The 24,011-nt window shown below is 44.2% G+C and overlaps 1 protein-coding gene across 1 annotated transcript in view; it reads left to right on the forward strand.

The window, feature by feature from the left end:
* LOC138304267 (syntaxin-4-like) overlaps window positions 1-24,011 on the forward strand; it is a 291,940-nt gene that overhangs the window by 107,759 nt on the left and 160,170 nt on the right. Inside the window, exons 4-6 of the mRNA XM_069244190.1 lie at window positions 1,569-1,643; window positions 1,773-1,843; window positions 2,716-2,824. Coding sequence (XP_069100291.1) covers window positions 1,569-1,643; window positions 1,773-1,843; window positions 2,716-2,824 — 255 coding nt within the window. The remainder of the gene's footprint in view (window positions 1-1,568; window positions 1,644-1,772; window positions 1,844-2,715; window positions 2,825-24,011) is intronic.

The following is a 24,011-nucleotide window of genomic DNA, read 5'->3' on the forward strand; positions in this document are numbered from 1 at the left end:
TTAGGCTTCTCTCGGTTTCACATCCAATGTGGCTACTGCTATATCTACAGCCTGATCTACCTCTCTGCTCCCAAAGGGTCTCCTGGGATTGTACTGCGGAAGGGCTCTGCCTGCTTTGTTTAGGCCTTTGTGTTTAGTGAGAAAATGCCTCTCTCAGCCGTTGTACTAAATGTTTAAATCGCTGTCCTTATTCTAGTCTTACCTCATGGGCTTCACTATCAGGTGTGTTGATGCTGCAGCCGAGGCAATGCATTGGTGGTCTCGATTTGCACATGGGGTAATGCAGTGCCCACTCTTGTCTTTCTCAACCCTCAATTTACCTCTGAGCTTCTGAGGGTGTGTAACCTCTGCTCCGGCCTTTGCAACGGGCCCTGCAATGGTAGCGACTTACCTCTGTGATGCATCTGTTCTAGATGGACATTTTTCCCCGATATCTTCTCCATGTAAGTTCACCATTAGGGGACTGTGAGTGTCTGCGCCATGTTTTACTGCCTCTTGCACCTGTATTCTGATGGCCTGTAGTTATCCCTAACTTTCTGCTTCTAGGGTGACGATAGGTCTTCACAAGTTGACCGCCATCATGGTGCTCCCTCTGTGGCCCAGCCACCACACATCCACATCTACGTAATCCAACCTATCCACATTGTTTTCCTTTGCAGCAGTGAGATTCTGCACTCCGTCTTGACTTCAGAGGGCTGGGGTTTGCAGTTTTGGTCTTTGGAATTGGGCGGGGGCTGAGCAATTTTTATCTGAGTTGAGCTCCACAACGTCTAAGATCACAGTCCCAGTCCTCGTCCTTCAAAACTTCTGCTTTAAAAAATAAATTGTGGAATAACCAGGAGCAAGTATATGTCCAACACCTGTTGAAAAGCATTTCCTGGCAGTGTTCTGTCTGTGGTGCCCCGGGAAAGCCTGGTGTGAATGGAAAGACTTTTGACAAAAGAGACACTCAGCTCTGTTCGGTAACTGCTAAAGACTGTAAATGAGTGCCTTGGGGTAAGATGAGAAACTAGTTGGCCCTAGCTTTAGTGTAAGTAATCATTTTGTCCGTACAGGGCATTGCAGTGATGGGACAGAGGGCAGATGCATTATCCGTGGACACTGAGGAGGAGTCCCCTCTTGTGACACTCACTCCTGCAGAATTGAGTTATGGCTACTCAGTAGTAATTGAAGCGCTTTTGCCTGCCTATACCATTCTCTGCCAATGGCCATTAACAAGCAGGCTCAGAATCCTTTAGTCCTGCACTTTCTCCATTCACAGTGGGCAGCACAGATATCATCTGTGCACAATGCTTATCCTCTGTGCAGTCTATAATAAGGCGCTGCAAATAGTCTTCCTCTTTCTCCATTTCAGAAAAGCATTTTCGGTTCCTGACTCATGTACTGTTGTTGTAATAGCAGTGCAGTAGATTCCCTAGTAGCGTTGAAGTGCCATTATAACAGAATACATACATTTTGTTTGGTGATTCAAAAGAATGTGTGAATTTGCAAAGTTACCTTGCAGTGGTTGTGTTGTTCTGAAGTGCTACCCTTTTCCAAGTCTTCTGTTCTTTTGTATTATTTCATAGGCTTGAAAAAAAGCTTGCAGTCCCTCCGGGAAGAGATCAAGAATTTAGCCAAAGGAATCCGTGGCACTTTACAAAGTAAGTGGGAGTCCACAGACCCTTCCTTGTAAGTGCATAACTTACTGCTTGACATGCATTGTTGCAAACAGGTGCTCTATGCAGACGTGTTTCTGGGATCCTCTGTGACTCATGTTCTGTTTCCTTCAGGTATGGAGCCAAGTAAAGAGGAAGTGCAAAGTGGGCAGTATGATGTCAATCTCCGGATGCGCAGGACGCAGGTATATTGGGTTATTGGTTTAAATGTATTGTCTTGAATTAGATGGCTGTATGTTTGAATGGGGCTTAGATTGTTCACTGGAAAATCCAGGAAGGGAGTTTCCTTAAGTTCAGAGAGGAGGGATGCACGACTATCCATCGGACATAAGCAGAAAAGTAAACTTCAATCTGGGATGTGGTATGTCTGGGGCTTGGAGTGTGAGGAATGGAGTTGTGTATACTGGGAAGCCAGCATCCTTTGACCTGAGTTCAGCCTGTGATTTGAACAGGGACCCTTCACTGTTTAAACCTGAAACCAAAAAAAGATTTAGCAATCCATACACAAACCACTAAGCTGTAAATAACGGATGCAGGAACATTTGTTTAGTTATAATTCAACATAGGGTTTCATTCCACTCGTCTTTTTATAGTGAATCCAGACTAGTCTCTCTGTCACAAAACATTCAGATACAACCGAGCTGGATGATTAGCTTAAGCTATTGTTTGCTTGCCCACCTCTAGTAGTGTGTGTCCTTATTGAGATCAATATCCTCTAAAACAAAAAACAAAAAAAAGTTTCTGGTAATTGTGAAAAGGACGAATTGGGGATAAGCCTGCTCTTTTGTTTTCCTCTGTGTGAGCTTTCTGCAATACTACCATTCTTTCCTTTGTGCTGTTATATAGTATTTGCACTTTTTAGTACGATGAAACTTTAATACTATACCTCCAGCTTCTGTGTCTATTAGTTTTTGCGATAACGTCTTTGAAAATACATGTACTTCTAATAACTTAGTACACCCGTGGTGCTCCCTGCACATCTGATGTTGATCAAGCTATAACTTTTAGCCCCCCTGAATCCTGTTCTCCCTGTGACTACTCTTTCTGTCCCTTGCAGCATGGCATTCTTTCACAGCAGTTCATAGAAACCATCAACAAGTGCAATGTTGCTCAGTCGCATTACCGGGACAGGAACGTGAAGCGCATCCACCGTCAGCTGGAGATCAGTAAGTGCCTCATCTGAAAGACTCCTACTTTTGTTTTCCGACACCCTAAGCTCCTAAGTAGTCTGATGTTGTCTTCCTGTAATAAAAAATGAGAAGTGAATATGCCAACTTAGAAAAGCTCTCCAGGTATGCCTGCTAGAATATCTTTAACAGCACTGCAAACCATGAGCTTTTCCCATGACAAAGTGATACAGTTACACAAACCACAGTTATGAATATATGAAGAATCTCAAAATAGCCAGACATAAACCAAACTATTTGCTACATTTTCAAGTTTTTTATTTTTTTTGCCTAATGCTACCACATGACAAGAAAATAGAAATAAGAGATCCAGCACAACCACCCCAGAGTCCTCTTGAGAACATGTAGTGTTGGCTGAAGTGTACCTAGCAGCATCTAGATCTAAAAAAGTACCCTCTTTGACTTGCTTATGTCTGATGTTTTTTTTTCTTCTGTGTATCTTGGACAAAATACCTTGTGCGGAAAGACCTCAAACCAGAGAAATATGAGTGTGATGACCAAGATTTGTGTATCTTAATTTAACAAGACCTTGTTGTAATCCACAGCAATGTGCTGATTCATAAATCTTTTCCAATAATAGACTTTCCCTGCCACTCAAGTTTTTCTGAACTTTATACCAGACAACCTGTAGCATCACTCAATATATTTTTCTGATCAAGGCTGCATTTAAATCTTCATAAGTTTAACTCCTAGTCTGTATTCCAAATTGCTCCGAGAGTTCACAGGCCAAATGTGCAGTGGGGAGACCACTCAGTTTTAGTTCCATAAAATCATGATTTCACCTCTGGAGCTTCCAAATGTATTTCTGCAGGTATGTTAGAGATGGCTGTAATTTGAAGGGTAGATTATGCAAAAGTGCCATTCTTTGGAGAGAATATTGGAGCTTGCTCAGGCTCTTACTGGTAGCAAACGGTAGTTTTTATCAGACACAAAACATAGTCTCCCTTCCATAGACCAAAGATTAGGTGAATGCTGCATTTTTATCGTCTAATTTGGAGCTCCTCAGGATCCACACTACTACTTTGTTGGAATCTGAAAGGACGCATACAAACCTGTGGACTCGGCAAACCTTAAAAGGCACTTTCGATTTGTAGATTGAGGCTCACATAGGTGTCCATGATAAAACCCTGTTTCATTGGCATATGTGGCTGTAGACATACATGCTTTGCATAAGTCCACCATCTAGTGTTGTGCCAGAGTGTTACAAGTTGTTTTTGTTCGAAGAATCTTTTCGAGTCATGGGACTGGGTGAATCCTTCTCTCGGTGATACTGCACATGGGCATAGAGTCCTTTGTTAGATTGTTTTCTCTCCGCCGTCGGTTTCAGACATGTGTTCCTCCCGCTAAGTTATTTCCTCGGCTTGGTCTATTCCAAACTGTTCTCTTCCGTCTTTCTTTCAGTGGCCATAATGTACTTGATCGGGGTATATTTTGTGGTCGAAATATATAGAAAACCACACCAGTAGCCACACCGGTGTGGTTTTCTATATATTTTGACCCGGTAGCCAGATCCCCACCCCCTTGGGGGCATCCGCGCCCGTCTCAGACCTACTCCTCCACGTGGTGTCAGACTATGCAAGGCTAATGGAATTTACTCCATTTAGATTCTGCCCTCGATGCCAGTCTAAATTTCGTCACACCAACCAACTTCTGGTGTGTGATTTGGATCTCTCCCCCAACCACACCGAACAGAGTTGCCACGCCTGCAGTTCCTTTCGATCCAAGAAGACGCTCCAGGACCGTAAATATTTTTGGTTGGATATCTTCGGTAAGAGAACGCGCAGGAAGAGCCAGAACAAGAAGAGACCCTCTCCATTGAAGACTCTGAGTCGGATGTCCAATCTGCAATTGAGAGCCAACCAGTCACTACCACGCAACCTGTTAGAATAACCCTTATTCCCCATACAAAGACTGTAAAAAATGCCACAGAGGCAGGACACTGGACCGCCACTGCCTCCGGACCATGGTCAGATCTGAAAATCTTCTTTGGATGCCATGCCTTCTGGCTCTGTACTGAAAACAGCCAAGACCAAGATGTCTTCAGCATCAACCTTCGACATGACAACATCACAGGCACCTTCAGGATTGAGCAGATCCATCGAACCAAGCGCTTCAGTACCGACCAAAAAAGCCTCCATAGCCGACAACTTCGACCCAACCAAAGACTTCGGTACCAAAAATGTCAGAACACAATTGCCTTCCAAAGACTCCAGTCATTCTTCCGAAACAGCTACACCAGTGGAGCCCATTTTAGAGATAATAGACACTCGTCAGTGCCAGCTCCATATTCTAAAAAGAACAGGGAGAATCATTGATTCCCCCCATTCCAATTAAAAGGCAGCTTACCTTTTGAAGAGGCCTTGGACACTGTTCCCCCCCCCCCTAAGACAGCCTCCAAGCGCAAGGCTTCAGTTAGACCTCAGCCTTCTCCACCACACTCTTCAGTGCTTCCCTCCACCACCTCAATCTCCTACACCACTTATTGAACCACAGTTTTCACCACAGTGTTCACCAGCACCACATGAAGATGATCTGGGTCATATACCACATGGCGTAGATCAATGGGATTCATATGATCCGGATCCTATGCTGCTAAATGACCCAGATTTATATCCTGCATGGCCATCACTTCCTGAAGACATACCATCTTATCAGCAGGTGATAGCAAGGGCAACGCATACCACAATGTCCAGCTGTACACTGACCCTATTGAAGAGGATTTTCTCTTTGACACCCTTACCACACCACACAGAGAGAGTCAATTCTTATTCATGCCACCCGGCATGCTTAGACATGCTAATGATATTTTTAAAGAACCCGTAAGGTCTCAAGTTATCGGCTCTATGGTGGATAAAAAAATACAAAGCGGCATCTACAAAGCCTTTATTTATACAGGCTCAAATCCCTCCAGACTCCATGGTGGACAGTACCGAATATGTGCTAAGTCACTCCACAGGAGATTCACCCCCTCCCGACAGGGAAAGCAAAAATTTAGATGCAGCTGGAAAGAGTAGCTGCACAAGCTGCCAATCCTTGGTGTAGCACCAATTCACAGGCATTTTTGGCACTATACGACGGGGCCCACTGGGACAAAATGGAGGATCTCCTTCAATACCTCCCAGAGGAACGTCGCAAAAGGTTGCAAGAGATAGTATCAGAGGGTCAAACTATCTCCAATAATTACATTCAGTGTGCAACTGATGCTCCAGATACTGCAACACGCGGTATTAATACAAGTATCATTATACGCAGGCATGCTTGGCTTTAGGTGTTCAGGCTTCAAGCCAGAAATACAGCAGGCAGTTCTCAACACGCCATTTCATAGAGAACACGTATTTGGCCCACAAGTGGATACCAGAATAGAAAAACTTAAAAAAAAGACTCAAACAGCAAAAGCAATGGGGAATTACTCACTACCACACAAAGTAGCAATTTTTGTCACCCACAATTCAGGGGAGACTTCGAACCATGTTCTACTGAGCCTTCTACCTCTCAGAACAGACAAGGTTCCGATTTCTAAAACAGAGGTTCCTCTAGGGGATCCTACAGAGGCTCAAACAACAAAGGCAGAGGGGAGGCATCCACCTCTAGAGAATCTGCCTCCACTGCACAGCAGTGACTTGCCTACACCTTCCACTGCCTCATACCTCTCCAGTAGGGGGAAGCTTCACAGACTTCTACCCACAGTGGTCCAATATCATCATAGAGCAGTGGATTCTCTCAAATTATCCAACATGGTTATTGTCTGGAGCTTACTTCCACTCCATCAAACATTCCCCTTCGCACTCACAAATTCTCACAGGAACATCTTACTATTCTCAAAAAAGAGCTACAGTCCCTTCTTCTCAACGGGGCTATAGCACCAGCCCCCTTCTGACAGCAAGGGTCAGGAGTATACTCCCTATACTTCCTTGTACCAAAGAAGGACGGGTCACTCAGGTCAATTCTAAATTTCAGACCAGTACATTTCTACATTCTCTCAGAGCATTTCCATATGGTCTCTCTCCAAGATGTCATTCCATTGTTACAACAAGGCAAATTGATGACAGCTTTAGATCTAAAGGATGCTTACTTTCACATCCCCATTCACCCAGCACACCGCAAATATCTCAGATTCAATATTGCAGAAAAACATTATCTTTTCGAGGTTTTACCGTTCAGGGTTAGAGCCGTTCCCAGGCTTATCACAAAATGTCTAGCAGTAGTTGACGCATATCTCAAAAGTCAACACATTCCTGTCATCCCTTACTTGGAAGGTTGGCTCATCAAAGTCTGTACATTACAACACTGTCAGCTTCACACTTGGATCACAGTGGATCTACTTCACACTCTGGGATTCACAATCAACGTTCTCAAATCCCATCTTCAAACTTTGTAGATACTCTCTTATCTAGGAGCAGTGCTTAATGCGCAGATAAGGTTAGCATATCCAAGTCCAACTCGAATTCATTCTTTTGAAACTTTAATTTCCCAGTTAGAGGAAGACCACCGTTACACAGTGAAGACAGTGAAGCAGCTATTAGGAATGATGGTATCTTGCATTGCCATCGTACCTCATGCCAGACTCCACATGCGTCCCCTACTGCAATGTCTGTCTCATCAGTGGTCTCAGTCACAGGGTCATCTAAAAGATCTTGTGTTGTTGGATCGCCAGACTCACCGCTCTGTGCATTTGTGGAACCTCACCAACCCTGCACTTTCCGGACCTGTGCCTCACAGGGGAGCTCACCTCAACAACCTCACAGTACAAGGTCTATGGGATCCCGTACAGCAAGCTTCACATATAAATTACATGGAGCTTCAAGCAGTTTTCTTAGCAATGGAGGCTTTTCTTCCACAAGTCTCCCACAAAGTGGTTCTAGTCTGTATAGACAACATGGCAGCCATGTATAATCTGCAAAAACAGGGTGGGGTGGGGGGCTGTTCTTCTCAGCAGCAAGCCCACAAATGGGAGCTCCACCCATAAGTCCTTCAACATTACTTTCTGAAGTGGAGAACACCCCAATTAGACCTCTTTGCCATTGCAGAAAATACAAAATGCCAAAACTTTGCTTCCAGATACCCTCACCTTCAGTCCAAGGGCAATTCTCTATGGATGAATTGGTCAGGGATATTTGCTTATGCTTTTCCGTTCGCAAATTGAGGCAACTCTCTCTCCTCACCATGATCATTGTAGGCCCCACATGGGCACGTCAAGCTTGGGTTCACTACAGTTCTGGATCTATCAGTAGTTCTACACGAGATGCTCCCCAACAGGCCAGACCTTCTCACTCAGAATCAAGGACAGACAAGGCATCCAGACTCCAAATCTCTCAACCTTGAGATGTGGCTCCTGAAGTCAAAGAGCTTGGTTCTTAAATCTACCGCCAGAATGCGGACATTCTAAAAGAGGCACGTAAACCTACAACAAGAGTGTTATGCTGCATTATGGAATAATTTTGTGTGGTACTTTCAACCTAAACAGATTGACCCACTCAAAGCTTCAGTCGGAGACATTATGTACTACGTCTGCCGAAGGCACACTTAGCATGCTCGTCTGTCCGTCTTTTTTTAGCAGCTATAGCTACTTACCTCCAAAACGGACAACACATCTCTTTATTCAGAAATCCAGTTATATTAAAGCCTTCTTCACGGAAGGTCTCAAGAGTCATTCCACCCAGGGTACTTCTAGCATCATCCTGGAACCTTAACACGTCATACATGCTGTTTACAATTCCTTTCATGGAAAGTGGCTTTTTAGTAGCTATCACTTCCCTAAGACGTACAGGTGAACGCCAGGTTCTAAACTTAGAAGAACCATTCTTCCAAATACACAGAGATAGAGTAGTTCTTCGAACAAACCCCATATTCCTTCCAAAGGTAGTTTCACAATTCCATAATCAACCAGTCAATTCAATTACTAGTCTTTTTCCCACAATCAGACTCGATTGTAGAAAGAGCTCTTCGCACACTAGATGTTAAAAGGGCTCTCATGTATTATATTGACAGAACCAAAAAGTTTAGGAAATCTAAACAACTTTTTGTAGCATTTTCAATGCCTCATAAAGGCAACCCAATACCAAAAATGTTATAGCCAGGTTTATAATCAAATATATACAAACTTGCTATGCTAAACCCAAACATCAGCAAACTACTACCCCCAGAGCACACTCCACTAGAAAAAAGAGTGCTTCTATGACTTTTCTAGGTAACATCCCACTAGCAGACATGTAAAGCTGCTACTTGGTCTACACCACATACATTTACTAAACACCATTGTGTAGATGTTTTAGCACACCAACAAGCCAGTGTTGACCAAGCAATGCTCAGAACACTTTTTCAAGCAACTCCAACTCCTGCACACTAGCCACCGCTTCTTTGGAGGGACTGCTTTACAGTCTATGCAAAGAATGTGTATCTACAGCCACACATGACATTGAACGGAAAGTTTTACTTACCCAGTAGATATCGGTTTGTGGCATGTAGTGCTGTAGATTCACATGGGCCCTCCCTCCTCCCTGGATGCCTGAAGCCATTGTAGTTGCAGTAGCATATAAATGTTAGACATATATAAATACATTGCATGGCCATCCCTTTTTCTTTACTCTCTATAATCTCCTTACCTTTCCTTCCTGCGGGAAAAAAATCAAAGAACTCAATGCAGTATCACTGAGAGGAGGAGTCACTTGATTCCGAAAAGATTCTTTGAACAAAAACAACTTGCAACACTCCTAACCCAACACTAGATGGTTGACTTATGCAAGACATGTGAATCTACAGCACTACATGCCACGAACAGGTGTTTACTGAGTAAGTAACATTTTCCTTTTTTAGCACTGCCAACTATAATAACATTCCTAACAAGCTTATGAAGATGTATTCTGAACAGAAGGGAAGGGTACATATTCCTTGGACCTACATGATTTGTTTCTATAGGGTTGTCATTCAGTTTTCAGGCAACTTGTTCTCAGCCATTCGGCAACCTTATTAATGCTTATAGCTTATATTTTTCCCTGCCAGTTGGCAATCTTAATAATACTTGTATTCTTTCCTCAAATATTACTGTAGGACCAGCCACCTAAAGGTTAATCTTGATGTTATCTGCATAGGTTTAGAACTTTAGATCTTTGAGGTGGGTGATGTGACATAGTGGTCTCTTATTGATGTTAAGTAGCAGATGGTATAATGTGGATCCCTGAGGGACTTCACAGTTGTTTGCCAAAAGAGTTGATCTAGATTTCCCCAGCTTATACATTGTTACTTACCAATAATAAGGGAGGCAAGCCACTGTATAGCTTTTGAAGACCAATGTTTTCAAGGTGTCTAGATGTTCGGCACCGTTTTCAGTATCAAACATCAGTAATAGTTAAAACAACAGAAGAGACAAACCCCTATAGTCAGTAGCAAATCTCATTTGTCTACCAAAGCTCTCCATGCCATGTGCTGGTTGGAAACTAGACAGATGGCCATCTATGATACCATTGTCCTTCACCTGCCTGTTAATAAATACAAACTGTTTTTTCCAACACCTTTGCTACGGTAATCTTGCAATATGACAAACATTGTCAAAACTTCAATTGCAGAGAAGCGTATTTCTCGACTTGCAATGTGGTGTTTTTTTTTTAGCTGTGTGGGAAGTGTGCCTAAATCCAATGGGTTGATAATAAGATGGATAATAGAGGGGGGAGAGCATCAGCAAGTTAGGTAATCCTTCTGCTTGTTCACGTTTAAGAGATTGAAGGACATTTAGGCATTAAATTATAGACTGCTGAAAATAGAAGAGTGGTGGCGTAAATGGCTATGCCTGGTATCTTCCTTCCTTAGAGGTAGGCTATATTTTTTTATAAGGAACGGACTGTAGCTTATCTAGTATTGTTAAATGAAAAAAGGAAAATTAAATGGATATGCTTGGTCCTAGAAAGCAACTAGAGCCTTTGAAAAGGCACTCATTGTCGAAAGATTTTGAACTATATAAAGTCAGTACTGTTTGCTTACTTTAACACACTTCAGAACTATATGCTTCTATAAGCAGAGATATTATAATGGATTGCTTTGTCAGGGTAGACAGTTTCATTGCACCTTATTGTAAAAAGAAAGTTCACATTGGGAGAGTAAGACTGATGAAGCTGAGGTAAGTGAAATTGGCATACCAATGTACTGATCTGGCAAGGCTAGGGGGTCAGGGCCCTCTTTCCACTACACTAAGTGTATATCCTCATACTCTTTGTTCCTCGAGTTCTGAGGAAGAATCGCCAAGACCAGACTCAAGTAATTCTCATAGCCACGGAATGGCCAAGAGCGGTGTGGTATGCAGAAATGCAGCACTTCTCTGCATGTCCCCCTGCTCAAGCTGGCATTCAGACAGGACCCTCTCCCCCCAGTTGAGTGCCTTTTTGGGAGGGTTGAGGGGGCAGAGGGGACAACCTCTGAGGGCTCCACTTTCATTCCTGGAGATTGTGCAGCAACATCTGGATTCTTTCCAGCTGGCACTGGAAACGATTGTCTTCTTGTTGGCTTGTTACCCCTCCACTAAAGGGGCTTACTCTGGGATTTGCACAGAATTCATTTCTGGTCAGCCATGTTAATGGGTATTTAACATTGTTGTCGGCTTTCCTTTCTCCCAGGCCAGCCTTCCCTTTTCACAGCTCGTACTGTAAAGATGTTTTTGAAAGGGTTGTCTAACCTGTATCTGCCAACTCCTTTTGTTGTGCCCAAGTGCAAATCTTGTACTAACATATCTAATGGGGACTCCATTTGAGCCCCTCCACAGTTGCCAGTTACAAATGTTGACTTTAAAAACTGGTCTTTTGGTTGTAATCACTTCGGGCAGGTTGGTCGGTGAAATATAGGCTTTAAGTTCCCTCCTCTATTTACCTCCTTTATCCCTGACAAATTGATGTTGTGAGCTAGAACTGTTTTTCTGCTGAATGTTGTGATGCTTTCCGTCTGAATCAGTCCATCACCCTCTCAACATTCTACCCCCCCCCCCCCCCCCCCCCACCCATCCCACTCAGGAGGAGGAGCAGTTGCATTGGTTGGATCCTAGCCTGGAAGTCCACTACTACCCGGATAGCACCAGGGACATACAACTGGATGACCAGCTCTTTGACATATACTGTGGTGCCAAGAAAGTAAAAACAGTGCAGAAGTGAACTTTCTCCAGGTGCCATCAAGACCTGCTGTGTGTTGGCCAAGAAGGAACCTCCCGAAGGGATCAGGGCTCATTGCACGAGGACAAAATCAACCACGTCTGCCCATGCCAGATGATTTCTGATCACAGAGATCTGCAAGGCAGCTACATGGGCAAATTTACACACTTTTGCTAAACATTACTCCCTCCATTCTGAAGTGTGTGTGTGTGTGGAGACAGCCATTTTGCCAGATCTGTTTTGCTGGATTTCCATCAATCCTCGTCAGAGGAATGGCAGTACTTTAGAATCTATTTTACAGGTGTGGAATTTGTAGGTAGACGCATCTAACATGAGAAAATGTTACTTACTTGATGTAACTATTTGTTCGATGGCATGTGTAGCTGCAGATACACATGTTGTGCATAGTCCGCCGTCTGGTGTTGGGTCAGAGTGTTACAGGTTGTTTTTCTTCGAAGAAGTATTTTCGAGTCCCGAGACCGAGGGACTCCTCCTCCTTCGTTCCATTGCGCATGGGCGTCGACTCCATGTTAGATTGTTTTTTTTTCCGCCATCGGGTTCGGACGTGTTCCTTTTCGCTCCGGGTTTCGGGACGGAAAGATAGTCTTAACTTTGGAAAACTACGTCGGTATTGTTTCGCTCGGGATCGGGTAAGAATAGAATCGACACCGAATCGTGAAGAGCTCCGGTAGCCCTTTGGGGTAATTTCGATCCCCCGTCGGGGCCTGGTCGGCCCGACCGCGTGTAACATCGACACTGATGGAACGGACCCCGTTCCGATTCTGTCCTAAATGCCACAATAAATATCCATATACAGACCAACATTTGGTCTGTAACTTGTGCCTGTCGCCCGAGCACAAGGAAGAAACGTGTGAGGCCTGTCGTGCGTTTCGGTCCCGAAAAACGCTCCGTGACCGGCGAGCCAGAAGATTGCAGATGGCGTCCACGCCAACAGGACACCGAGAGTTCGAGGGACAAGGAGAAGAAGAGGAAGCCTTCTCCATCCATGAATCGGACTCAGAGGAATTCGACGTCGAAGAAACCGTGAGTAAGACGTCGAAGCAAGCATCACACAAGAAAACAGACAAGGCCCAGGGGACGCCACTGCCAACAGGCCATGGCTCAACCCATAAAGTAGGTGACCGTCCATCGGCACCGAAAAAGGCCGAACTGGTGCCGAGATCGTCTGACTCGGGTCGAGACACAGGCACGCAGCAATCTCGGGACCGAGAAAGTGCTGCCGAAAAAGATCGACGCCGAGACAGCGGATCCGAAGCTGCTCGGCGCAGAGACAGCGGCACCGAGGAAGATCGACGCCGAGAAAGCTCGACGCCGAAAAAGAAAGAATTCGCCTCGGAGCCGAAAACAAGCAGAGACACAGTTTCGGTGCCAAAACGTCCAGCAACCGAACCAACTGCCAGCTCATATACAGAGGAACAATCACTGTCCTCTCAAATGCGCAAACACAGATTTGAAGAAGAGTTACAAACCACTGATGTAGACCACACACAAAAGCGGATCTTCATACAAAGTGGGACAGGGAAAATCAGCACTCTTCCCCCAATCAGGAGAAAAAGGAGACTCGAGTTCCAAACTCAAGAACAAACACCACAAAAAATGGTGAAGAAGGTAACTCCGCCACCCTCTCCTCCACCTGTAACTCACATATCACCGGCACAGACTCCGTCACATTCACCGGCTCATACCACCATGAGCCAAGATGACCAAGACGCTTGGGACCTATACGACGCCCCAGTATCAGACAATAGTCCTGAGTCGTACCCTACCAAGCCCTCGCCACCTGAGGACAGCACAGCGTATGCACAGGTGGTAGCTAGGGCAGCAGAGTTCCATAACGTGTCGTTACACGCAGAACCTGTCGAGGATGACTTCCTTTTCAACACCCTCTCCTCCACCCATAGCACCTACCAAAGCCTGCCTATGCTTCCAGGAATGCTAAGGCACGCAAAGCAGATCTTCAAAGAACCGGTCAAGAGTAGAGCGATAACTCCAAGGGTGGAGAAAAAATATAAAGCACCGCCCACGGACCCTGCTTTTATCACCTCACAACTGCCACCAGATTCAGTCGTGGTAGGGGCAGCTCGCAAGCGAGCCAACTCGCACACATCAGGCGAGGCACCACCTCCGGATAAAGAGAGCCGCAAGTTCGACGCAGCTGGGAAAAGGGTCGCAGTACAAGCTGCAAACCAGTGGCGCATGGCGAACTCTCAGGCGCTCCTAGCGCGATATGATAGAGCCCATTGGGACGAGATGCAGCATCTCATCGAGCATCTGCCCAAAGAACTTCAAAAACGGGCAAAACAAGTGGTTGAGGAGGGACAAAACATCTCCAATAACCAAATACGCTCCTCTATGGACGCAGCGGACACAGCTGCAAGAACAATAAATACCGCAGTAACCATAAGAAGGCACACATGGTTGCGCACATCTGGCTTTAAACCGGAAATACAGCAAGCGGTGCTCAATATGCCGTTCAATGAACAGCAATTGTTTGGACCCGAAGTGGACACGGCAATTGAGAAATTGAAAAAGGACACTGACACAGCCAAGGCCATGGGCGCACTCTATTCCCCGCAGGGCAGAGGCACTATCGGCACCTTCCGCAAAACAACTTTCAGAGGGGGGTTTCGGGGTCAAGCCACACAAGCCAGCACCTCACAATCAACACCGTCTACCTACCAGGGACAGTACCAAAGGGGAGGCTTTCAGGGCCAGTACAGAGGAGGACAATTCCCTAGAAACCGGGGAAAATTTCAAAGTCCAAAAACCCCTACAACCAAACAGTGACTCACAAGTCACTCAACCCCTTCACACAACACCAGTGGGGGGAAGACTAAGTCAGTTTTACAAATCCTGGGAGGAGATAACAACAGACACTTGGGTCCTAGCAATTATCCGACATGGTTATTGCATAGAATTTCTCCAACTCCCTCCAAATGTCCCACCAAAAACACAGAATATATCAAAACAACATTTAGACCTTCTAGAACTAGAAGTTCAAGCATTACTACAAAAGGACGCAATAGAATTGGTACCATGTACACAAGTAAACACAGGAGTTTACTCACTGTACTTTCTAATACCAAAAAAGGACAAAACACTGAGACCAATCCTAGATCTCAGAACACTAAACACCTACATCAAATCAGAACACTTTCACATGGTCACGCTACAAGACGTGTTACCACTGCTAAAGCAACAAGACTACATGACAACCTTAGATCTAAAGGACGCGTATTTCCACATACCGATACATCCCTCGCACAGGAAATACCTAAGGTTCGTATTCAAGGGAATACATTACCAATTCAAAGTGTTGCCGTTCGGTATAACAACCGCACCAAGAGTATTCACAAAATGCCTAGCAGTAGTAGCTGCACAAATCAGAAGGCAGCAAATACACCTATTCCCGTACCTAGACGATTGGCTAATCAAGACCAACTCCCTAACAAAGTGTTCACAACACACAGATTATGTCATACAAACCCTCTACAAACTCGGTTTCTCCATCAACTACATAAAATCTCACATTCTGCCGTGCAAAACACAACAATACTTAGGAGCGACAATCAACACAACAAAGGGAATAGCCACTCCAAGTCCACAAAGGGTTCAGAATTTTCACAAGGTTATGCAAGCCATGTATCCAACACAAAAGATACAGGCAAAGACGGTATTAAAACTCCTAGGCATGATGTCCTCATGCATAGCCATTGTCCCAAACGCAAGACTGCACATGAGGCCCTTACAACAGTGCCTAGCATCACAGTGGTCACATGCACAGGGTCACCTTTTAGATCTGGTGTTGATAGACCGCCAAACATACATCTCGCTTCTATGGTGGAACAGTATAAATTTAAACAAAGGGCGGCCTTTCCAAGACCCAGTACCACAATACGTGATAACAACAGATGCTTCCATGACAGGGTGGGGAGCACACCTCAATCAACACAGCATCCAAGGACAATGGGACGTACATCAAACAAAACTGCATATAAATCACCTCGAATTGTTAGCAGTATTCCTAGCGTTGAAAGCATTTCAACCCATCATAACCCACAAATACATTCTTGTCAAAACAGACAACATGACAACAATGTATTATCTAAACAAATAGGGGGGAACACACTCGACACAGCTGTGCCTCCTGGCACAAAAGATATGGCAATGGGCAATTCACAACCACATTCGCCTAATAGCACAATTTATTCCAGGGATCCAAAATCAACTAGCAGACAATCTCTCTCGAGACCACCAACAGGTCCACGAATGGGAGATTCACCCCCAAATTCTAAACACTTACTTCAAAATTTGGGGGACACCTCAAATAGACCTATTTGCAACAAAGGAGAACGCAAAATGCCAAAACTTCGCATCCAGGTACCCACACAGGCAGTCTCAAGGCAATGCTCTATGGATGAACTGGTCAGGGATATTTGCGTACGCTTTTCCCCCTCCCCCTCTCCCTCTCCTTCCATATCTAGTAAACAAATTGAGTCAAAACAAACTCAGACTCATACTAGTAGCACCAACATGGGCAAGACAACCTTGGTACACTACACTACTAGACCTGTCAGTAGTACCCCATGTCAGGTTGCCCAACAGACCAGATCTGTTAACACAACACAAACAACAGATCAGGCATCCAAACCCAGCATCGCTGAATCTAGCAATCTGGCTCCTGAGATCCTAGAATTTGGACATTTAAACCTCACCCAAGAATGTATGGAAGTCATAAAACAAGCTAGAAGACCATCCACTAGACACTGCTATGCAAGCAAATGGAAAAGATTTGTTTGCTACTGCCATAATAATCAAGTTCAACCATTACATGCATCTCCAAAGGATGTAGTGGGATACTTACTACATTTACAGAAATCAAATCTAGCCTTCTCTTCCATAAAGATACACCTCGCAGCAATATCTGCATACCTGCAGATTACCCATTCAACTTCACTATTTAGGATACCTGTCATTAAAGCGTTTATGGAAGGCCTAAAAAGAATTATACCACCAAGAACACCACCTGTTCCTTCATGGAACCTCAACATCGTCTTAACAAGACTCATGGGCCCACCTTTTGAACCCATGCACTCATGCGAAATGCAATTCTCAACGTGGAAGGTTGCATTTCTCATTGCCATCACATCTCTAAGAAGAGTAAGTGAAATTCAGGCGTTTACTATACAAGAACCTTTTATTCAAATACACAAAAATAAAGTAGTCCTAAGAACCAATCCAAAATTTTTACCAAAAGTTATTTCGCCGTTCCACTTAAATCAAACGGTAGAACTACCAGTGTTCTTCCCACAGCCAGACTCAGTAGCTGAAAGGGCACTACATACATTAGACATCAGAAGAGCACTAATGTACTACATTGACAGAACAAAAGAAATAAGGAAAACAAAACAACTGTTTATTGCATTTCAAAAACCTCATACAGGAAACCCAATATCAAAACAGGGTATAGCCAGATGGATAGTTAAGTGCATCCAAACCTGCTACCTTAAAGCAAAGAGAGAACTGCCCATTACACCAAGGGCACATTCAACCAGAAAGAAAGGCGCTACCATGGCCTTCCTAGGAAACATTCCAATGAACGAGATATGTAAGGCAGCCACATGGTCTACGCCTCACACATTTACTAAGCACTACTGTGTAGACGTGCTATCCGCACAACAAGCCACAGTAGGTCAAGCCGTACTAAGAACTTTATTTCAGACTACTTCCACTCCTACAGGCTGAGCCACCGCTTTTGGGGAGATAACTGCTTACTAGTCTATGCACAACATGTGTATCTGCAGCTACACATGCCATCGAACTGAAAATGTCACTTACCCAGTGTACATCTGTTCGTGGCATTAGTCGCTGCAGATTCACATGTGCCCACCCACCTCCCCGGGAGCCTGTAGCCGTTTGGAAGTTATCTTCAACATTTGTACATTTGTAAATATATTACTTAAACCTTAGTTGGTACATACTTATTCATTCCATTGCATGGGCACTATTACTAACATACACAACTCCTACCTCACCCTGTGCGGCGAAAACAATCTAACATGGAGTCGACGCCCATGCGCAATGGAACGAAGGAGGAGGAGTCCCTCGGTCTCGGGACTCGAAAATACTTCTTCGAAGAAAAACAACCTGTAACACTCCGACCCAACACCAGACGGCGGACTATGCACAACATGTGAATCTGCAGCGACTAATGCCACGAACAGATGTACACTGGGTAAGTGACATTTTCATTCTGGTGCATCCTCTACCTGCTGATTCCTCACCGACCCTCCCACTTCCTCTTTTGATGGATGAGTGAAATGGGAAGTTAATATCCCAATTATTGTTTTGGTACTGCAATCCTCCATTTCGATGCCAGTCCATCTGCTCGTTTCTAAGTCATGCAACAAATGGATGGAAACTGATGTTGTTGCCCCAGGGTGGGTGCTATATAGCTTTGGGGATATCATCTCATGCCACTTCTGCCATTGCTGCAAACGCTGCTGCTGACCTTACTCGATCCAGTCTTAATATACTCTTCTACATCAAGAGCTCAATCCTTTCCATAGCCCACATCTTCAAACACCCTAAGAAAGTGCTAAAATGGCTTCTGTGATAAAAATGTCATCACTTACCTTATTAACTATGATTTTTGTCAACTGCCATGTTGACTACTTCCTTGTTTACTGTGGCTTTATCAACCACATATGCTTCAACGGCATCCTCTTTATCTGCCATTTCTCATCCCTAATGCCTCTGTCGTCAGTGACAACCTCTCAGACAGTTTTCTTTTCAATGAGCTGCTCTTGTTGACCATGACATCCGATACTATGGCCACTGCCCAAAACAAGCAATTGTGCTTGTGTTACTGCACTACTCTGTTAAAGATTTACCAAAAACTCCACAACACATCTTAGAGGAAGAACTGCGTTCAAACTCCAGCTATGACTAGGAATCTGACTTGAACATTTAGTTAATGCTTGAGGAGAAAGAAATATCAAGAGTGTCTTGTTGCCCATTAATATGCCAAAATCAGTAGGACCAGCTGAGAATGGTCTAGATGTTGGTGAATTTACAGATGTACCTTCAGTACAAGATGAACAAAGGCAACCTGTGTTTTAAAGACTCTTACGATTCCACCTTATTTTTGGTTATGTCAGCTTCACGTGCTTGCATTAAACATTTTCAGTTCCTCTTCCTCCTTCCCTGTTTTGATGTTAACCCAGTTTATGGGGAATGCTTTGTCTTCTGTGCATCCGGAAATTTTGCCAATCCCCTATTATTTCTTTAGGCTACTGGTTTATATACTGTTAAACAAAGAACTTGTTCAAATCCAGATGAAGTTTCACTAAAGGCATTGGATGAAGACAGTGGAGGATAGGATCAGTGGAGGATGCAACACATTGGCCTCTTGCTTGGTACCCCTTGAAAGGGATGGGAGGAGAACTGCGGTCTTTGAAATAAAGTACCTCCATGGTAGAAAACACTGTGATAGGTTGCAGTGCATTTAGGATTTCAAAACGTCATGAAACTCTATATTTATTAACAATGTGCCAGTCCTGTGTTTGTTTTCAAAAGAGAAGCCAAGAGGAAACCAAGTATTTTTATAGAAAGGCAAGCAGTTTTTGGGTAACTTATAAACATGTATTGAACGTAGACCAAACTGGTTTCAAGCAGCAGTCTGATGAGGCTCCTCTGAGGATGAAGGACTCTTTCACAGCGACAGTTTAGGCCCAGGGCAGGAGAAAATTATTTTGGGTTCTGGGTTTTATGTTTTCATTAAGTGGGAACATTTTCTTTGGAAACTGTATAGGTGTGAAACATTAATGCATTTTTGCAGAAATAACTGGGCCCCCGGGAAATTTTGTAAATGAAATGACATAAGTTATTTCATGACTTAAGGTCTGGTGGTTAATTTGTACTTTGTTTGTGCCATTTTAAATGGGTTGCTAGCATTATGAACCTTATTTTTGCTGTTTTAAATTGCATGCAGGTCTGTGATTTTACCTCTGACATGAAATTGTAACTGGTAATATATCCAATCGGCACCAAAACATGGCAGTTTCTTTTTTTGTTCCTATAGACATATGTACCTAAGGAGTAATGTTTTGTGTTTTTAAAATTCTGAACCTGTTGGCTTTTCCCTGGTTGCATTGACAATTTTGTTCAGTGTCTTTTTTTTTTTTTTTTTTTTGATTAGCGGATTAGCTGCTAAACCCATATACAAGTTGGAGATGAGCTATATTCATCTTCCACTCCGGGTCTTCCCGGGAGGTATGCCAAAGGCAAGACTTTCCGTGTCTTACCGTGCCCACACAAGACCACAAACTTTGCATTTCAGATCTCGAAAGGAGAATATTTTCCAAGTAGGCTCTTCTTCATCTGGCACCCAGAGACACCATCACTAGGGGTATGAGGTGTGATCATCAGTCTGTCTGGGAACCATATGCCCCCTGTTGTTAACTCTGTAACTAGAACCACTATGGCATTTTACACTAATTTAACACCAACCCCTGATATCACTAGTTGTGAGGCAGCCCCCTTTTCCAAGGGAATATTATCATGCATCAAAATACTCCAGTGGCTTAGCAGAAGCACATTTTTATAATCTGCTTTATGTTGTTTTTCAGAACATGCACTTGTTGATGAAACATGCTGACATCATTGGTAATTTTGCAGAGGATCAAGTTGTTTTGTTCTTGACAGAAACATGGAGCAAGGAAACCTCATGGTCTTGATGTTTTATCTCTACCCTTGAAATTAAAAAAAATACACAGGTTCAGCAGGGTTAACTTGGTAGTGGAGGAGCAATCATTTTCATGGGGAATATTAACCCACATTTCTGAGCATAAAAGTGTATGCTTTTGCTGAGATTCTAATGTATTCCTAGTCACTGCTTGCACTTCACTCTCTGTTCTTGTGCATGGCGATCCTGGAAATTCTTAAGGCTTCTGTGCTCATTTTGCAAATTTTATTAACACTCTAGCTTTAAGCTCCACTAATGTTCCGCTGCTTGGAGCTTTTATTATTTGTACTGACTCCTTTACTTCCACCACATAATTTAATCTGATTTCTGACTGCTGCTTTTTTAGGTTTAAATCAGTAAAGTACAATGCAGTTCCTCACTGGAATTCTTTAAAATTGTTGGAAGATTCTGTTAGTCAAGCTCATGCAGATCTATCTCATCAGAAGAACTCTCCTATTTGCTGTCCAGTTACTTTGTAGCTGAACTCTTTTTAATCTGTCAGGCCTTCCTGGCTGCAGCCAGCACTGTGCCCTCTTTTTGGGTAGCTCCTTACAATTCGTGTTACTAATTTGAATGCAGAACTGTTGTACCAGTGCTGCTTCAGCAGATATTACATCAGTTAAGTCTGGTTCTCCAGATGATCCTTGTTCGGCACAATCATTTCACCTGAAGGCTCCTTACATGAATGTTCCTGTGCATCGTTTGGTGAACTCTTCTTTGAAATCTAGCATATTATCTGTGAAATGGTGTAAGAAAGTCAGTTGTGGGGTGTTCTCAAGCAGCAACCACAATCCTTGTTAGGGTGAATCTCAAAAGTTACTAATTTAACTTATGCTTAACCCTTTGTTAGCTTAGCACAGAAGCAGTCACGGACACTTAGAGACACTGTGTTAAGTATTTATCCAGCACACAAACAGTAGTAAAGTGAAGACACAACTAGAAAAAACTCACCCCAATTTAGGAAAGTAGAATAAACTTTAATAAGCAGAATGAGACCAGAGCGACAAAAATCCAGTCAGAAGAACCAGAGATATTCTGATTTAAAGTATTGGGTAAATGTGGTGCATAAGAGCTCAAACAGCCACTTATGGCCATCTAGTAGTGCTAGGCCAAAGGGAGAATTCAGAAGTTCATTCCGACCGTGATGGAACATTGGCCGGATGCAGGGGCCGGGTTAGTACAGCTGAATAAGTTGTCTTAAAGTTTGACGCAAAATGTTCAAAACTTCAGAATTTCACAGGAGGTGCTCAGTTAATGCCAGCCAAGTGTCCACGACCTGGGGAGCTCCCTCTTGGAGTTTAGGAACTCATTCCAGCAGAGGCCGGCAGGTGCTCAGACAGGTTCAGTTGCAGCAGGTCAGTTGCAGAGAGGCCTCTGGAGTTTGTTGTATTCCTGTAGCTCAGAACAGAAGGTCAGCAAACTGACTGATGGAGTCACTCGAGTTAGCCAGGGATGAAGGGAGTAGGTCCAGTCTTCCTTTTCACAGAGCAGGGTAGGCCTCAAGGAACAGCAAAGTCCTTTGGGGGGAACAAGACAAGCCTCGTACAGCAGCACAGTCTTCTCGTAGCAGCAGAGCGGTCTTCTGATGAATGAGACAGGCCTGAAAAAGCAGAACGGTCCTCTGGGGAACACTGCAGTCTTCCTGTAATGTCCGCAGGTCTAGGAGTAACTAAAGTGTTTTGAGGGTCCAGTATTTATACCTGGTGTAAGCCTTTGAAGTAGGAGAATCTTCTAGGCTACCCCCACCTGTGGTTCTGGAAAGTTCCATCCTTTCCCTGCCAAGGCTTCAAGAAGTCCAGGGTTACAAAGGTTTAGTAGGGGGCTCCTTTTGTATGTGCTGTAGGCAATCCCTTTGAAATGTAATTAAGTACGGAACAGCTTCTCCCAAACCACCCTGCCCTCAGAGTCCCCTATTGTTCTGCATCTGGGCTCAACCCCATTTTTAATAGGAGAGCCATTAACAGGCTCAGGCAGCTAGAAAGTCATGAAAAGTTCTTGAAAGCTTTTGTGCAGGGAAATGTCAGCTTTCTAAAAAAGTGGAATTCTCCAAATTATCTAAAAATCTTACACTATCGCTCAAATCAAATCAGGGTTTACAAAGTGCACCTACTCACCCGTAAGGGTCTCATGGCACTAAGGGGGTTTGTCCTCTGAGCTTCAGTAGAACAGCCAGGTTTTAAGGTTCTTCCTAAATTGAGGTAGCGATGGTGACTACTTCAGGGGCAGGGTGTTCTACCTCTCTGCCACGAGGTAGGCGAAGGATCTTCCACCAGGCGAGGTCTTTCGTATACTGGGTACAGTGGTTAGTGCTTGTCGGGCGTAGAGGTCTGGTGTGGGAGTAGAAGGTGATGCGGTGGTTGAGGTAGGCGGGTCCTAGGTCGTGAAGGGCCCTGTAAGCGTGGGCGAGGAGCTTGAAGTTAATTCTTTTCTCAATAGGAAGCCAGTGGTGGTCTCTTAGGTGATTGGAGATATGTTTGCGGCAGTGAATGTCCAGGATGAGTCTGGCGGAGGCGTTTTAAATATGGGTCATTTCATCAGGTTCTTCTGGGTGGTACCGGCATAGAGGGTGTTGCCATAGTCAAGTCTTCTGGTAACCAGGGCATAGGTTACGGTTTTGTGGCAGTCCTGTGGGATCCATTTGTAGATCTTCCAGGGAAGTTGGAGTGTATTAAAGCAGGAGAAGGCCTGAGTTGACTTGGTGGGTCACGGTGAACGAAGAGTCTAGGATGAAGCATGCGTGGTTTATTGGGGTGGGTGGCAAGAGTCTATGGCCACCAGGAGTCGCCTGAGGCTGATGTGGATGGTCTTAGGATGCAGATCTCGGTCTTGTCAGAGTTGAGCTTGAGGCAGCTGCCCTTCATCTAGGGGGCGACGGCTTCCTTCCATTTGTGGAAATTCTTCTTGGCAGTAGTGGGGTTTTTGGTCTGAGAGATGATCAGGTGGGTATCATCGGCATAGGAGACGATGTTCAGTCCTTGGTCCCTGTCGATGGATGCGAGCGGGGCCATGTAGACGTTTAAGAGTGTGGGGCTCAAGGAGGAGCGCTGTGGAACTACACAGCTGATCTCCTTTATTTCTGACAGGTAAGACCGGAATAGTTCCAGGGAATTTTTCAATTAAAACTAATTCCTGTCCAAACATGACATTTCAATCTGCTCCCAATCAAATCTTAGCCCTTATTATATGTCGTAAGGTAACTCAGCGTTATCCAATGGGGGCGATAAGCCTTAATGAGGCAGAAAATGAATTTAGCAGCTTTTCACTACCAGTA

Source organism: Pleurodeles waltl, chromosome 7, assembly GCF_031143425.1.
Source record: "Pleurodeles waltl isolate 20211129_DDA chromosome 7, aPleWal1.hap1.20221129, whole genome shotgun sequence".
NCBI lineage: Eukaryota > Metazoa > Chordata > Amphibia > Caudata > Salamandridae > Pleurodeles > Pleurodeles waltl.